Source organism: Alosa sapidissima, chromosome 10 (assembly GCF_018492685.1).
Source record: "Alosa sapidissima isolate fAloSap1 chromosome 10, fAloSap1.pri, whole genome shotgun sequence".
Classification (NCBI taxonomy): Eukaryota; Metazoa; Chordata; class Actinopteri; order Clupeiformes; family Clupeidae; genus Alosa; species Alosa sapidissima.
In genome coordinates this window covers 34847532-34865815 of record NC_055966.1, presented here as the reverse complement: position 1 = coordinate 34865815, position 18284 = coordinate 34847532, and the positions used below count along the sequence as shown (strand labels likewise).

General features: G+C 42.1%; 1 protein-coding gene across 1 annotated transcript in view; it reads left to right on the top strand.

Moving 5' to 3' along the window:
- LOC121719923 (interleukin-6 receptor subunit alpha-like) overlaps window positions 1-17487 on the top strand; it is an 18451-nt gene extending 964 nt beyond the window's left edge. Inside the window, exons 2-10 of the mRNA XM_042105685.1 lie at window positions 5755-6204; window positions 7232-7361; window positions 7990-8168; window positions 9257-9414; window positions 9621-9783; window positions 11430-11473; window positions 12245-12290; window positions 16527-16641; window positions 16748-17487. Of these exons, the coding sequence (XP_041961619.1) occupies window positions 5755-6204; window positions 7232-7361; window positions 7990-8168; window positions 9257-9414; window positions 9621-9783; window positions 11430-11473; window positions 12245-12290; window positions 16527-16641; window positions 16748-16979 (1517 nt within the window). The 3' untranslated portion in view covers window positions 16980-17487. The remainder of the gene's footprint in view (window positions 1-5754; window positions 6205-7231; window positions 7362-7989; window positions 8169-9256; window positions 9415-9620; window positions 9784-11429; window positions 11474-12244; window positions 12291-16526; window positions 16642-16747) is intronic.
- Window positions 17488-18284: the final 797 nt, after the last annotated feature.

Genomic DNA, 18284 nt, shown 5'->3' with positions numbered 1-18284 from the left:
CTGTGCTTGTTTCCCTGCAACAAGAAGGTTCCATCTGGGGGTGATGGAACATAGTGACACCCTCAGTGTGTTTGAAATGTCTAGTCGATTGCGCAATTTGGTCTTAGTTGCAGTCATTGCCGAAAACCCGGCCTCGCATAGATAGGCTAGGCCTACGTGGTGGGAAATGGTAGCAACGTTTTCGTATCTCGGGATAGGCCTATTCTGCTTTGGTTTTGATCCAAAAACCCGCCAGAGAGGTTTCCTCATACACACTCTTAAGACCACCGTAATTTTCAATTTCGATCAATTGCTCTTCCTCCTGCCCTAACAAGTTAGGACTATTCGGGATATTGACAAATGGGTTGCGGACTAGGGTTGCCACCTGTCCAGGATTTTCATGGTCTGTCCAGGAAAATAAAAATAAAAATCCTGGACACTGAATGTCCCGGATTTTTGTACATGATGCGCAAAATGTGTATTTCAGTTTAATTGAAGCGTGTCTACGTCCATAAACGTATGCACAGCCTTATTGGCTACAAAAATGACGTAGCATAACATGGGTGGTGGTGGTGGGGGCACGCACCGTGGAGGTTCATTAGAAATGGTAAGGTGGAGACGGAGAGTGTGTGGGACAAGGAGAGACAGAGAAAGGAAAGTTTATTCCACATAAGCAAAAAAGCAGAACCTAATTATGTATTCCCCCTTTTTTCTCAATACTGCCCCCAGGTGTCCTCAACTAAAAACTGTTGAAAATATAACAAAATAATAAAGGTCTGCTATTAAATAAAGCAATTAACTAAACAAATAACTAGAAATTGTCATTCTTACTAATTTTAGCTATACAATTGTCGCTTAGAATGACGGTTTTTATCTTGGGTTAGATGTGCGAAAGGCGCCGTTGCTTACAAACATAAAGGTCGATTGGATGCTCAAAATGTCCAGGATTTTTGTCAGACACAGGTGGCAAACCTATTGCGGACCCACTCATTGGTTTGCCGTGGATCTTTGGAGGATGGGAAGTAACGCTCAAACTCATTTGAAAGCGCAACAAGGTGATCGCGCACCAGCTGCGAGAGAAAAGGCCTTGCATGTACCGATCCACTTGCACGACACTTCATTTTGTCGTGTCGCATTCCACTCTAGTCCTATGGGTGACGTCAAGCGACTTTAACGCGCCCGCAAAGCATTCCGGGAAGGCAGCGCTGCATTTGAAAATATGTCGCGCGTCAAAAAGCTGGACGAAGCCCATCTTTATGCAAATTAATCCGTTGAACGCGAGACGACTCTCCAATGAAAGGACGAGGTTGTAGGTCCTTTGTTCTACCACAACGGTGCCTGTGAAACTTTGGTTCCGCTTAGAAGACAAATAATGTTTTAACGATCTCTTCCACGACCACCTAGTAGTCCATAAAACAAACGAAACTAGGATTTGGATGAATATATTGACTGTTGGTGTTTCTGGTGAGGATTTGAGATTGCATTGAGTAGTTTAAATAAAACAAGATTTCCAAATGGCTTGCATAGTTTGTTTAGGCTATTAATGTGTTGTATACTGTTAAGTACATGCCTAAAATTGTGGTCCATTTGTGGAAAAACACTTATAATACGTTAAAACGAACTGAGTATGAGCTGGTAACTGACATTTTAAACAAAACGCCCACACACGACTGAACGTGGGGTTGCAGCGCGACATTAGCCTGGCGGGGCCATCCTATATCATTGAGATGTATAGTCTGGCATCGAACCATTCACCTCGCTTAATCCAAGGGGCGGGCAGAGAATTGTCTTTCAAACTGCCTAGGTATGCAATAGGCCAGCGCTACGACCATATCCGGATCCGGTCGGCAAAACGGCAAATACATCCTTCTTCGAAAGTAATGACTAATGTGCATTGTGTTGCTCAACTTTCAAAGAAAAGCACAAGTCCAACTCCTCCAAAGTTGACGCCAACGCCGATTCAAACAACCGCTCTCCGTTCGCCATAGCCACCTTCCTTGTTGTTCACAGTCGCAGGACTGTCGTTATCCTGTTAAGACCGCTTTAAGACTCTAACAAAATAGAGCGCTGTGATTGGAGAACATCCACGGTGCTAAGCCAATAGAAATCCCTATGGTTCGATACTAGACGTACAGGCTGAGCAAATTAATTTGCCGCCGCTAGGGTGCGTCTAGATTTCTAGGCTAGCGCGACATCTATGCGACACGACAAAATGAAGTTTTGACATTTTTTAAACTCATGTCGTAGGCTACAGCCCGGACCGCTGCCCTAAAGGATTTCTATAAATCTATTAATTCCTATCGGCTAGATTCTGCCTAATACATTTATAATATCCTTGCCCTCAGTGTTTTGTACTTCTGTGTCCAAAAATATAAGATGCATTTAATATCCATATAAATGTATATTTTGTATAATATTTTGTCCTAAAATGATTCCTATAGTTCTGTTTTGTAAGGGCTGTAGGTCGCATGGAGAAAAAAACGAGTTGATTTCCTACTAGATGATGAAGTCCCTGTCACATTGCTCTCAAACATTACAGGCAAAGGCTACCGTATGTTGATGTTTAACATATAAACTATGTACATACATACATGCCTACCATTTATACTTATTTTATTTTGTATTATACTATATATATTTTTTTCATATACATATAGACAGTTGAGATAATGTTTTATAATATGATGGGGGGGGGGGGGGGGGGATTGGTCAAGGTTAGACCTAGACGATTAGAAGTTAGGTTTAGTAGATTGACTGGTAAATCATATAGCCTAGACTAGAGATATTTCTTTAGAAACCCATGTACAGTACATTAAGTTGTTACATGATGGAAAATGAATCAGGAGGCTAATGCAGGCCCATGTTTAAGGGGCTATACAACTTAGGGGTGCAACAGTCAAATGCTTTAGGACAGTAGTCTAGTTGCATTTTCTTGAACCCAGAAATGTTGAGTACCTTAACGTTTTATTGCAGAAATGTAATCTATAGGCCTAGTGGATGCATTTCAACTTGGTTGCTAAAAATTGCACCTTGGGTAATTAGCATAATTAGCATAATACGATCATTAAAGCAGGAATAGGGTAAAAAATATTTAAATTATAGCTATCACCATCACTATTGGGCCTATGGGAGATGCAACTAGACTACAGGGGTTTTAAACTGATTGTGAACCAGAGACCACCATTCTGACCAATAACGTAAAGGCAGGACCACCACTGAATAAAAAAGCTGATTCCCACATTGCAACTACATCACTGAATCCATGGTCAGGGACCACCAGCAATGTCCTCACGGACCACAAGTGGGCCGTGGACCTGGTTGAAAACTCCTGCTTTAGGATATTTAGAATTCAAGCAAATCCATTCACTCGCATGTTCTAATATAAATCCAATGTACTGGTGCATCTCAAAAAATTTGAATATCATGGAACAGTTAATTTTCAAAAAGTTTATTTCAAAAAGTGAAACTTCCATATAATGTAGATTAATAGGCTACTGTGAAATAATTCAAGCCTTTTTTGTTTTCATTTTGATTATATTCTAATCCTGATGATTACGGTATACAGTTCAAAAATCCAGAATCTCAAAATATTACAATAAAGAATTTATGATACAGATGAGCTCTAATCAGCTAATTTAGACAAAACACCGGCAATGGTTTCCTGAGCCTTTAATCTCTCAGTCTGTGCAGGGCAATGGACCTTTTTATGATTTTCAGTTTTTTTATACACCTGTATATTAGCCTGAAAAAAATCCAAACTCATTCACAAAGTGAATAGAATCTGGTGACTCGGATTCCTTTCCAACACTTGCATCGGGACGGGCACTAACTTTGACATCATTGGTCCAGCCTTACCAATCACATTGATCAGAGATTCCCAATGTTACTTCTTACTTTGCCTAAAATTTACAAACTGACATTAAACAGCATCAACAGTCAGAAAACAATGCATGTGGGTCCACTTTGCTTTAAATACATTTCTGCATTTTTCCAACTGCATTTTTTGATGTTTGCAGTTGTTGCCGCTACTGTTTATCACAACGGTTCCGTCTTCCCCTCTCGTCGCTGATTGGCCTGACGTTTTTCTTGTCTGAGGGAAACGCTAGTGAGTTATCGTGTCCAAGACTATAATATCCCTGAAAGGAGATCTAGAATGGGCGGGGCCAGGCAGGCTACCTGTATATGTGAACAGAGCCTACAATCTATCAGTTCAGAAAAAAGTACCTCAAAGGCAAGGCAGGTCTATATTATTCATTTCACAGGTGTTTTAGTGACAACACAGCTACAACAAATGATGTTTCTAAACAAAGTTCAGGAGGAGCCCATAGGGTTGATTGACAGCCATCACTCACCCCACTTCCGTTCGTAGGGTATAAAACCCTCTTTACTGCCCTTTACATCATGCTGGAGTTGCAAAATCCTCCCCTGCTCCTCCATTTCACTATCAGCTCTAAGCTCTAAATCACCCCTCATCCATAGGGGGTGTTAGCAGACATCACTCGCATGTGATCTCCGCTATTGGCATCCCAGGACCATGGCCAGCTACCAAGCTAAACTCACTATTCTCTACACATAGTCTAAGCAATCCAATGGGCGAACTAGTGAATCAAGTTATAGTCAGTTATGTATTTAGTGATCTCTGCAAGTCATTTCCAGAATCCAGGTCTAGTCAAAGGACGCACGCAATCTCTTCCGATATTCTTGTTTTAGTGGTACTGATAGTTGCCGATGTTTCATGTGGTCTATAGTACCACTCCTCAAACATCACATCTCTTCTTTGTGGTGTCTGCCAGATCAATGACTTCCCCTAATATTCCAGGGAAGTGAGTGTGTCTAAAAAAAGTCCTTCAGTGAGCAGATTGAGGGCAGTGGAAGAGGAACAGAGAGCACTACTGCAGCACTATTGTCATATGATATGCACTTTAACCCTCCTGTTGTGTTCGTTTTATGTTTACTAGTTTTGTGTTCCCAGTCAAAAATGACCGCTGCATTATAACTTGTTATAAATCCATAGTAACATACGTATTATCATCTAATGCTGTGATTGACCTTTGCATCAACTTGTGTTCTATATTGGATATAACCAGTTTTGTACTTCCATATGCTATTTATGGCCTGCAGGCCTCACTGACCTGAGCTCATGCAAGTCAGAAAGGGGAAGATTCTATTGGGGAAAGGTTCCAGTGGGTGCTAGCATAGAAGCAAAGAGGGGGAGGGAGTGAGAGTGTGTTTGTGTGTGTGTTTTAATGTACAGAAGCACAGTCCATCTGATCAATAAGTATGTGCCTGGACTCAATTTTATGCACTGACCATTTTCTCACCCATTGACTTCTAATGGCCGGTCATTTTTGACCGGAAATATACATGGGTGTTCTAAAGTTAAATAAAACACTCAAATTGTTATACAAATTATCAAAATTTGTTTTGTGTGTTTAGATGCCCTGTGTTAACAAAGTCAATGAGCCTCATGGTAGTCAGAATAAGTTAAGAGGGTTAAACTGCAATGCGGTTCTTGGGTTCTTGCGTGTGTTTACTGTGCTGAGTAGGATTGAATGGTTTGTTTGCTCAAAGCAGAACTCTCTGGAACTCACCAAGGATTTGTTTGTTTACCCCCCCCCCCCCCCATCTCTCTCTCTCTCTCTCTCTCTCTCTCTTTCTGTCTGTCTTTCGCTCCTATCTCTCTCTCTCTTGCTCTCTCTGTCATTCTCTCGCTCTCTCTCTCTGTCTGTCTTTCTTTCCCATCTCTCTCTGTCATTCTCTCTCTCTCTCTCTCAGAACCCCTCCATGACCTCCATGATGCCCTGGTGGTGATTCCAGGTAGTGCGGTTATCATCAGTTGCTGTGGTGATGTCTCTGTTAATGGTGTGCCGATGGTCAGGGGCACCTGCCCTGGAGTACAAGGATCCGACTACGGACAGATCACTACCAAAAACATAATGTTGTCGTCCAATCACGGATCAGACACTGTAGACTCACTGGAGACTAACCAATTAGAAGGAGACGCCTTCACATTATACAACACGAATGCTGGGACCGATTATGAGGCTGGATCCAACTCATCGGAAATGGATAATGGGAGTCAGTGGATGCTGAATGGCCGACCAGTGCAAGGTGTCGGAATGCCCTGGAGTTTGACGCTGCCAAGTTTTGGATTGGCTGATGCAGGGAACTACAGCTGCCACAGAGCTGGACGATGGATGAGCACACTCAGAATGGACGTAGCAAGTAAGTGGACATACACGCCATCTTTTGTCTCCAAACGATGCAAGTTTTGAGTTACGCTGATACATTTGTTTTTCAGACTTTCACACACACCACACACACACATTTTCACAGAGAGTGGTTTCCACCCAACTTTGACAGCAAGCGAAGCGTATCACTGGACCTCAGTCCTCATGGTTACTTTCCAGCTTTAGTGAACATGGTCTTTGGTCTCCATAATGGGAAATCAGCCCCCTAGCCTCTGACCAGACTGTCAAGCGCTGTGAATTCTCTCTCTGGCTTCCACCTAAGTGAACTCCATTAACCCTTAAAGGAGCGAACGTTCTGTAGGCCAAAATCAAAACACTGGTGAACGTTCTCAAGACTATCTAGACGCGAGCCTCTTCTAGGTGGCCAGATGTAATGAAGACTTCATGATCATCTATAATGAACCCAGATATTCTTTAGAATGTTTATTTTTCCAACATTCCCATCACACCGGTGTGACGGAATACTGGGCAAAGCACAAAGCCAGTCTATTGAGATCCTGTAAAGAAAGTTCTAGGGCATGAACTAGCGCCACCATGTGGTGTGAGGCAGCTTTGTGATGGACTGGATCTTTCTCAGGGTGTACAATTTGGGAAAGAAAATTGGATAGTTTAAATTGGATAAAGGTTCTCTAAGCACGGTTGGGTAACGTCACTTCTGTTGATGTTTCAAACAAAACAGCAAGCTAGCTCATCCCAGCCTCTCCTCCCTCCCATGCAATTGAAACTTAAACGTCGGTGACGTTTTTGGAGCCCGGGTTGTCTACAGAGATTGCGTTATTTTTACAGTGTATTCAGGGGACAGGCAGCTAGTGGATCGTAAGAAAATGTTTGCTGTATGTGACAAAAATATTTTAGCTTAGAAACCGCGTAACATCGCTTAGAGCACCTTTAAGCAAGCCTTAGTTAGATCTTAGCCTCTGCACTTTGGCCAGCATTTAAATAAGGACCCACTCTGTGAATCAGTATATTTGACTGTCTGTTTTTGATCATTTCATTCCCAGATTCTCTTGAGAGACCCACTCTTAAATGTCGGAGGAAAGATCTGTATAAGAGGAAGATACGTTGTGACTGGACGGCAAGTGGACCAGTCACCCATGCACCAAGGTGCCACCTCATCTTAAAGAGAAAGAGGTGAGTGTGAATGCATGTGTGTGCAGAGACAGAGGGCTCTACATTTAAAAGGGGGAAAGTCAAGATCTCATGTAAATAGTTATTGTGTTGCAAGATCTCATGTAAATAGTTATTGTGTTGCAAGATCTCATGCAAATAGTTATCGTGTTGCAAGATCTCATGTAAATAGTTATCGTGTTGCAAGATCTCATGTAAATAGTTATCGTGTTGCAAGATCTCATGTAAATAGTTAAAGATACTGATACATCAGAAGACTGACAAGATTTTGTAAAGATTCTTGAAAGATTGGAGTCTTTTAAATAATGCCCCCAAACTTTACTCAAGTGACAATCTTTCAAGAATCTTTCTGAAATCTTGTCAAAGTCTTCTGGTGTAAGGATGGCTTTACTGAGATGTAAGATTTTGTTCTATTTAGAATGGGATAGATGTTCTATTGAGAATGGGAGAGATGTTCTATTTAGAATGGGAGAGGTGTTCTATTTAGAATGGGAGCAGGAAAGAGTTGGAGAGGGATATGGGAAAAATAGACAAACAAAGTGTATAGTGGAGCACAATAAATAATAATACTAATATTAATACACACATATGGTTTAAAAATGCTTCTCTCTCCCTCTCTCACACTGTCCAGTTCCCCAGAACAAAGAGTGTCTTGCTGTCGGTATTCCTCAAAGCGCTCTCGGTGCAGATGCCTGGTTGGACCTGAGGCCCTTGATACAGATAGCAGTTTGTACAATGCTAGGCTGTTTGTGACAAGCCCCTCTGGCAGTGGCACCAGTCCGTGGATCAGCTTCACACCACAAAGTATCTGTGAGTGATGTCTGTGTGTGACCTGTTATAGACCTGTGTGGTGTGGTGTGGTGTGTGTGTGTGTGTGTGTGACCTGTTATAGACCTGTGTGGTGTGTGTGTGACCTGTTATAGACCTGTGTGGTGTGTGTGTGACCTGTTATAGACCTATGTGGTGTGGTGTGTGTGTGTGTGTGTGTGTGAGTGTGTGTGTGTGTATGTGTGACCTGTTATAGACCTGTGTGGTGTGTGTGTGTGTATGACCTGTAGACCTGTGTGGTGTGTGTGTGTGTGTGACCTGTTATAGACCTGTGTGGTGTGGTGTGGTGTGTGTGTGTGTGTGTGACCTGTTATAGATCTGTGTGGTGTGTGTGTGTGTGTGTGTGTGTGACCTGTTATAGACCTATGTGGTGTGGTGTGTGTGTGTGTGACCTGTTATAGACCTGTGTGGTGTGTGTATGTATGACCTGTAGACCTGTGTGGTGTGTGTGTGTGTATGTGACCTGTTATAGATCTATGTGGTGTGTTTGTGTGTTTAGGCTATATTTGTCTACAGTGTCTCTGTATGTGTGTGTGTTTGTTTATGTTGTTTAGGCTGTGTTTGTCTACAGTGTGTCACTGTTTGTATGTGTGTGTTTGTGTTTATGTTGTTGACCCTGTGTTTGTCTGCAGTGTGTCACTGTTTGTATGTGTGTGTTTGTTTATGTTGTTTAAGCTATGTTTGTCTACAGTGTCTCTGTATGTGTGTGTTTGTGTTTATGTTGTTGACCCTGTGTTTGTCTGTGTCTCTGTATGTGTGTGTTTGTGTTTATGTTGTTGGCCCTGTGTTTGTCTGCAGTGTCTCTGTATGTGTGTGTTTGTGTTTATGTTGTTGACCCTGTGTTTGTCTGCAGTGTCTCTGTATGTGTGTGTTTGTGCTTATGTTGTTGACCCTGTGTTTGTCTGCAGTGTCTCTGTATGTGTGTGTTTGTGTTTATGTTGTTGACCCTGTGTTTGTCTGTGTCTCTGTATGTGTGTGTTTGTGTTTATGTTGTTGACCCTGTGTTTGTCTGCAGTGTCTCTGTATGTGTGTGTTTGTGCTTATGTTGTTGACCCTGTGTTTGTCTGCAGTGAAGCCGGACCCTCCTGGCAGAGTCAGTGTGAGGTCAGTGGTCGGTGTGGAGCGGAAACTGGATGTGTTCTGGTCTTACCCCACGTCTTGGAAGAAATGGAATGACCACTATCGTTTGAAGTTTGAGCTGAGATACCACCCTGTGCTTGGGAAAATGGTGAGGTGTGTGTGTGTGTGTGTGTGTGTGTATAGAGATTTCTCTCTGTTTTCGAATTTAGAATTACGATAATCTGTCATTACTAAAAATTGCCCGTTCTATTTGTTCTGTGTGAGTATGATGTGTTGTTAGAAAAAACATTTGTACAGTTAAGTGATAAAGGATCATGATCATCCTTCACAAAGCGTGGGTGCGTGTGTTTCTAGAATCAGACTGTAGCGATTCCGAGAACGTCACCACTGCTTTCCTGGACAATTTTGGATGTGTTACCCGGTGTGCAGTACGCTGTGCAGATGAGAAACATGGAGGAGCATGGGCAAGGCCACTGGAGTGACTGGTCCTCACCCGTCTACACACACACATGGACAGGTACACACATTCGTCTACACACACACATGGACAGGTACAGACACGTACACTGATGCCACATTGGAAGTGATAGCTACCATATTTCTCCGGAGACTCAGTCAGGACGATGAAAAATCAGGATCCAGGCTTTTATTATTTTCAATGAGGGGCCAGTGCCCCTCTAGGGAGAGATGCATGTTTGTGTCACCCCATCATGGGTTTCACCAGTATTCTCTAACTATACAGAACAAGTCTACTATATTTAAGTTACACACAAAAAGAAGGAGTGACCTACTATGAATAGTAAAGATGTGGTGGAAGGGGATGTGGCCTTTTGGTGCCATCAAGTCTGGTCAGCTTCTATTGTCTTTTATTTAAAATTGGGAAGTTCTGCAGAGGCCTGGCCACATACTGTTTTTACAAACATTGACATTTCACACCTGGTGATAGGCAAAAGGCCTCTAGACAGGCTTTCATTGAATTCAAGGATAAACAAAGGATACTCTGAATACAGACCAAAGACACAAGAGATACACATGGATACAAAAATCACAAATGACTATAAGTACAGAGTATGTACATTTACAGAAATGATTCTGATTCACAACACTTTCAGAAGACATGAATCATCTGATTGTCATCTGATTGTGTCATGGGTGTTCCATGACTGTGCTGTTTGTATGAAAGGTATTTTCTAAGGTATTAACTGTCAGATCTACCGGTACTTGGTGATGCTGGTTATGATAAAGTACTGTGCAGTGCAGTAGGGAAATACTAAATTCATCACATAAAGCCATTCTACCATCTATCTATCTATCTATCTATCTATCTATAAATGAGAGAAACATCTGTATGTGTGTGTGTGTGTGTGTAGGTCTATGTGTTTTTTTTTTTTTAAAGGCCTACCGGCCTACAGGTGGGCTACAGGTTTTCTACAGGAATAGCATGTTTGACGGGCACTGCACTAGTGTAGTAAATTATGTAATTTTTAAATTGCATATTTACAGTGTTTTTATGTTTTTATCTAAATGTAATAAGATATGCACAATGATTTATTTACATAACATATGTAAATATTTAACCCAACATAAACATAAAGTGGACATTGTTTTCCAGATTAGTCCATCCTTCTTATTTGATCTGTTTCTCCATCCTTCTCTCTCCATGTCTGTCTCTCTGGTGATGCATGACCGCTGTTGTGAGCTTAGCAGTTAGCAGCTAGTCCACATTAGCAGTTAGCAGCTAGTCCACATGTGCATTGTTGTGCTGCGAGTTTAGCAGTTAGCAGCTAGTCCACATGTGCATTGTTGTGCTGTGAGCTTAGCAGTTAGCAGCTAGTCCACATGTGCATTGTTGTGCTGTGAGCTTAGCAGTTAGCAGCTAGTCCACATGTGCATTGTTGTGCTGCGAGTTTAGCAGTTAGCAGCTAGTCCACATGTGCATTGTTGTGCTGTGAGCTTAGCAGTTAGCAGCTAGTCCACATGTGCATTGTTGTGCTGTGAGCTTAGCAGTTAGCAGCTAGTCCACATTAGCAGTTAGCAGCTAGTCCACATGTGCATTGTTGTGCTGTGAGCTTAGCAGTTAGCAGCTAGTTCACATGTGCATTGCCCAGACATCGATACTGAAAGAAATGGAAAAATGACTGATAATGTCCTGTTTGTTTACAGCCCCTAAGCCAACTGACGCCCCAGAGAGCAGTAATATCAGTGAGGTGAGTTGTGGATGTATATGATCTTTGCATATGACTGCTCTGTGCATTCAGCATGTTATGAGTAATATTGTCAGAGCAAATGTAACACCAGAGAATGTCTAATAAGGGGAGAACCGCCACTCTCGGGAAGCTTCCGGTTTCTGAACTGGTTGCAGTTCCAATTCTGGTTCCACATGAGGGCGCTCACGAATAAGTGCAGAATGAATGGAGGGCTATGGAGCTGTACCCCTCAAATCCACTTTTCTCGGGATATAATTTTTTGGCCAGAAATTTGAATGTTGCATGCGAAAGAGAGGACAGAGAAAATACACACCGCTGAGTATTATATTTTTTGAGTCACTTATTTGTTCTAAAAAGCCTTTCAAATGTGTCAATGACGTCATTCATTAGCAGAAAGCTAGTGAGTTGTGGGCAACAACGACCCAACCTGTAAGAAATCGAAAGGACGTAAGTACTCGTTCATTCAACTTTTGACCTATAATGATCTTGCAGAAACCACAATCCAATCTTCGATTTTTCAAGGACAACCAGGTTAAAGAGACACATTTAGCTGTCTAGCTCCATAGTCCCCCATTGTTTTTGCACTTATTCGTGATCGCCCCTAGCGGAACTGCAGCAGATTGCAGGTATAATGGAGTTAATAGGGAGTGATCCGGCTCTCCGTAAACGGCTCTGGTAACACCTATGACTGATTTTTTTTTGTAGGCTGCATTACAGTAATTTTACATTTTATCCACATGGATAATGTGTTCATATGTTTTGTCTTTGTAGGACCCACTGATTCTAATTGTCATACCTGACACACCCCCTGAATCAGGTAAAAACCATGTACATGTTGTTATTTTGATTATTAGCTGGTTACTTTAGAGCAGCGTTTCTCAAACTGTGGCATGCCAGGTGGGGCGCGAACTGACGTGAAAAACAGGAGGTTTTTTTATTTTTTTTTTTATCTGTAGCCTGGGCCCAGGTAGCACCCGATGAGCAATGGACGTACTGTGTTATTCACAGGGAAGCGCTCGTGTCAAGGTAGCTTAGCCCAGTACATTAATAGTGACCCGAATTCGGGACAAATACAGTGCCCCCCACCTCCCCCCAACAACCCCCATGCATTTTTTTGCACCTTATCATGAACTACCATAGTCATGCTATATACCATTTTAAAGCTGAGAATCTCAAGAATCGATATATGTAAAGCTTTCCATGAATTAACATATATTTTGTGTGTAAAATATAAGTTTATCCCGATATATAACATATCAGAATACCCCCCTCCACCACCCCCCAAAGTTGCTGCGTTCATACTTTGTCACTTGTCTGTATGGCCGTACCAATAAGTTAGCCCAGCATGCTTGGTCTTGAAATTTTCGTAAGAATCCATAGATGTAAAATATCTACATTGTTTTATTGCCAATATATTGAGTAGTTGTACACGCCAGTACAAACAAAACAGATGCATACGAAAAGAAGCGAAGTAAAAACTTATTTTTCGCGGAAATCCATATATTTCGGTTCTACTTCCATTATTGTCGCTGGATTCACGGTACTCTGCGTGTTCACGAGGCTCTTCTGATTCCATCGATACCAATTACATGTCTGTAGGACCAATGAGAGTCGAGATAGATGCCATCAAAGCCAATGAGTCACGTAAGCGATGAATCTGACAACCAGTCTTTGAATGGCAATAGCGCTGCGTCTGATTGAGCCAATGAGATGGGACCTAGATGTCTGTGTAGCCAATGAGGAGAGCTTTCTTTAGACATGTGACACATCGTCACATTCTACTTCCTTGTCGGCTAAATTCAATGCGTAAAACAGATGCGTAAACATAGTCACCGAAGCAGTGTTTTGGAAGTGTTTTACTGAACAAGCAAGAGGCAGTTTTTGAAGGTTTTTGTTTGTAAAAACATGCCAAAAAGACAAGCAAAAACGAAACATGTTGAACCGGAGGACATCGATGATCTGGAGGAGCCGAAAGTAGTTTCTCCGAAAGTGACTCCGAGGAGGAGCACAACTTTTTAGCTGGGAAGGACCCTGATTTCGAGCTGTGAGTATACTACTTATATCCATATACAGTTACAGATACAGTTTCGTTTGCTTTTGTAATGTTTAGTGCATAGTTTTTAGGTGTTAGGTGAGAATGCAGTGTGTGTGTGTGTGTGTGTGTAAAAGAGAGTGCAGGGGGAGGTGTGAATAGTTCTGGTATCTGGGGGAGGGGAGTTAGGTGAGAATGCAGTGTGTGTGTGTTTGTGTAAAAAAGAGTGCAGGGGAGGTGTGACCTGAGTACACACATTTATATAATTTGTATAAGTTGTTGGGAAGGGTTTTCATATACTTTAGTGGGTCTGAGTCTAACTTCCATCTGTACAATTGTTTCAGTGACAGCAATGAAGACTAGGTCCCACCAAGCAAAACATCAAGAGCTGAGGATCCTGTGTCTGAGGAAGAGGAGCCGGTGGCTGAGACCAGTGGGACACAAAGAGGAAAGGGTGCTGCAAGAAGCAGGGGGAGAGGCAGAGGAAGGGGGAGATAATAATATTTACTATTTTTACCTTTGTTTCATTTTATAATACAAATGTTTGCTGCATTACCTTGTTTGTCATTTTTTCATGGAAATCTCAAAGGTGTTGGAGCAAAAGTAAGAGTTCCAGGTCAGATAATGCATCTCTAAATGTATGGCACAGCCACTGCAAAGCTCTCCAGGGATCACTCCATCATGAGACACAGACTGTAACCTTTCATTTGACACCAAGATCATGGTTCTGCATAAAGGGGTTCTTGTATAGGAAGAGTTTTAGTTTTGGGTAACCAAAGGTCCTTTTGGAGTCTCCAAATGGACACTTAGCAAAACGCATGTGTATGCCCACACAAATATGGGTCCCACACAGTCATACTTCATCCTATAAGGATCTACTTTGACATACAGATTCACAAGACCTGGTAGTGGGCCTCAGTGGTGTTTTCAAGAGAAAATAAGTGACCAAGAGGGCAGAATGTGGTCATTTCTAGAGATGTGCATAACCGCCTATAAAAAAAACTATCATTCTACCCTTTGCCACTCTCTGATAGTTCATCACACAGTCAATCTATTGGTACCAAAAAATTCTACAAGGCCTTAGCTTTCCAAAGAGGTCAGGCACTTGATTGTAAGTCAAAGTATGTGGCAACAGGGCCATTTTAAGTAGGCGGTGTGCAATTTCGAGGAAAAACTCCAAAATAGGGGTGGAAATGTATAAGGTTAGTTAGTACCGACCTACATGAGATTTTGAACGTTGTTGTGGGAGTGGTGAATTTCATCAAAACCCGGCCCTTAAAAGCGCGTCTATTCTCCGCACTTTGCGAAGAGATGGTAGCTGACCAAAAGGCTGTAGCCTACTGTTTCACAGCGAGGCAAGGTGGCTTTCCCGAGGTAAAGTGCTGCTCCGAGTCGCCTCTTCTTGGAGGAAAAGCGCATGTTTGAATCTGCAAGCACGTTCATAATGAACATTTCTTGACGAAGCTGGCCTATCTTAGCGATATATCTTAGCGATACATTTGAGTTAAATGTCCAGTTACAAGGCAAAGACAAGCACCTACCTCACCTAGGAAATAAGATTACTGCATTCACCAAAAAAACTTGAGGTATGGGACATGCGCCTCGATCGCGACAGTAGCCTATTATGCCTTTGAGATTTCTGAGCGAAATCGCTGAAACGTCTGATTCGGGAGCCACTCTTGTGATCCCATGTATTAAACAGTAGGCCTACATCACATCCCTGCAAAGTTTATTTCAAAAATATTTCCCAACCACACAGGTGGGGCTCGAGAATGCCCCCTTGATCAAAGTGGGGAATGAAAGAAAAAGTTTGAGAACCACTGATCTAGTTTGTTAACTACCACAGTCACGAGTTGGGTCGCGATAGTCTGTCATTTTTAAAAAGTGGGTCCCCAGAAAAAAAGTTTCAGAAACACTGCTTTAGAGTGAGAGTGAAGTATTGTAAGTTAGAGTGAAGTATTGTATTTTGATTTTTATTATTACAAACATTTGTCAAGGAAAACACTGATCTGAAAAACTGAGAGCAAATCTGGTTGCTATCTTGCATCTATGCATCTAGTCCTCCAATCCAGGCAAGCAAAAACACTATTTACTCACTGGCTTTAGGGATAAAAAGAGACATTTACTCACTGGCTTAAAGGAATTATCCGGAGTAAAATGCACTTTAGATCAGTTTACGGATTGGGAGTACATACGTTGAGTTGACATCCAAATCATGTCATTCGGATGTGTTTTGAGAAAGTTCGATGTTACCGTTTTTAGTCAAAACTCGTTAGCGTGGAAGTGAGAAGGGCATATTATTTCGCCGCTACAAAACGCTATTTTTATACCTCTTCTACAGTTCCAAACAACATTACACTTACGTGGTAGTGAGTAGAGGGTCCCTAAAGCCAAACCGAAGTATCCCGAGGTCTTTATGTGGTCGGATAGAGAGTCCAGAATGAATTTCATCAAGCCAGTCCCTTTCCGGAAATGTTGCCATCTTTGCTGCCATCTTTAGGGGAAAGTCCGTAGGAGTCGATTGCCAAGTGTGCTCTGGAAATTTACAATTTCGTCGTCGTTTAAAAAAAAAAAAAAAAACATACTCCAGTACATACAACTTCATTTCAATTTCAAAAGAAATAATGGACTATGTTTTTTTTTTTTTTTTTTTAAACGGCGACGAAATTGTGAATTTCCAGAGCACACTTTCCAGAGCGCGTTTAGGAGAGCTTCAATTGCATGGGAGGGAGGGGGAGGGAGTAGCTAGCTAGCTCTCTGTTTTGTTTGAACGTCAACAGAAGTGACGTTACCCAACAACGCTTAGAGCACCTTTAAGATAATAGCAAAGCACTGACTTATTTTAATGTTTTATTAAATTATAGCATTATTCTAATGCTACCTGATAGAAATGTGCTGTTATGTATAATACCATTTAACTATTGTAATCAAAAGTGTATTGGTAGTGTTATTTATTGTTACCACACCTTAAGACTATGTACTGTATGGGTGAATGTCTTGGTCTCTCGCTTTCTCTCACAGATGCAGTGGACAGACCTCCCATAGATGATGGCTTCATGTTGGCTCACATGGTTTCAATAATGGGCTGCTGTGTGTTGATGGTCATCTTTATCTTGGTGTTTGTACAAGTGATCAGGTAGACTCTTCTTCTTGCACTCAGTTCAGTTCACCATTCAAACGACTCTCCCTTGCTTGAGACAAACCCGATAATCTATTTGGAATCTATTCACACTGTCTTTCAGACACAAAATACACTTTAAATCGGGACTGGCAAAGTTGCGTGTCACTCCCCCACCTCCCAGCCCTCCTCTCCAGTTGCCTCCATGTAAGACAAAAGTCCAGGACTGTCCTCCAAGCAGCAGTCCCTCTCAGGAGGACCAGCATGACCCCTCGCCAGCACAGGACCTCACCAAGCTGGACGTCCACTTCCAGAACATGAGCTACTTCCTCGTGAAGATGGAGCCCAAGTGTTAAGTGGCTGACGAACTTAAGATTCCAGGAAGATATTCTGCTGTAGTCCCTGGGAAGAGACCAGCTGTGGAAAAAAATAAATGAATGAATCTCTGACACTGAACGCTGGATTCGTCAGGGGAAATCCTGACATGCAGCTTGCAGACAAACAGGAATGTGGATGTGGGAATGCTGGGAAGTCGGATGGGAAAGGAACCTCAGAGCGGCCTGCCCGGTCCACAGAGTCACAGGAAGCAGCTTCCCTGAGGATTTCACTGGAGCATGTTTAACTGTTTCAAAACATGTGGCCGTCCTCAAGTTTGGGCTTGTCCTGCTGTGTGTGTGTGTGTGTGTGTGTGTGTGTGTGTGTGAGAGAGAGAGAGAGAGAGAGATATGAAGAATATCCCATCTTGCTGTTTGTAAATATGTATGTTAAAAGGAAGGGTTATGTATATTTTGTTCTATTAGAAAACAAAGATATATCTCATGTTTATAAATAATGTGCATCATAATAAAAAAAGGTGTTGAGAGGTGTTGCTGTTTGTTGCTGTTGTGAAAAGGCTATCGCTACCTACTTCACACCGTAGAAGAAGCAATGAAGCCACTCTAGTTGCCATGGTGAATCTGTGATCGGTGGCGGGGTCTATTTGAGGGAGCCGTGAGCGCGCACTTATCCAGGATAGGTTTCACCTGGCTTGATGAATCCGTGGCTGCTCATCCTGGCTTGCTCGTTGTGCAACCAATTAAGCCTGTGCGCCTCTTGCTTTGGATTCATTGAGCGCAGCTCAGTAACTTATCCCGGATGTCTTAATTCTGCTTTTGTGCAACAGGCCCCAGGCCTAACAACAAGTGTGTTTGAATTCCCTTGCTTTTCACACCCCCTTCTACATTTCATAATGAGGAAAGGTTCACCTTGTCTGAATAACAATTCTATTTCCTCATTAGCAGCATACTTGAGGTTTAAGATACAGTATTTACGACACACATCAAGTTTGTCACATACAGGAACTTCAAGATACATAGCCTTGGCTGGGGGGTGGATCATGTAAGTTCCTTTTGCCTGGGGCCCCCAACGTGCCTTAAGTAATCGTTTAACATCATGGTAGTCTGAATTCAACTTTCTGCCGGCTACAATTTATTATGATAAGATAATATCTGTTTTCCCTTTGTAAAGGACAGTCCAGCGTAACCTATGGGAGGATGCATCATGAGGAGCATGAAATTATATTATTACCCATCAACAAGAGTGGCCTATGATGCCATGCATAAAAGTACTTTGTTGGTGTTTACAGCTGGCTTCCATCAGTACCTCAGCAAAACATATTTTTC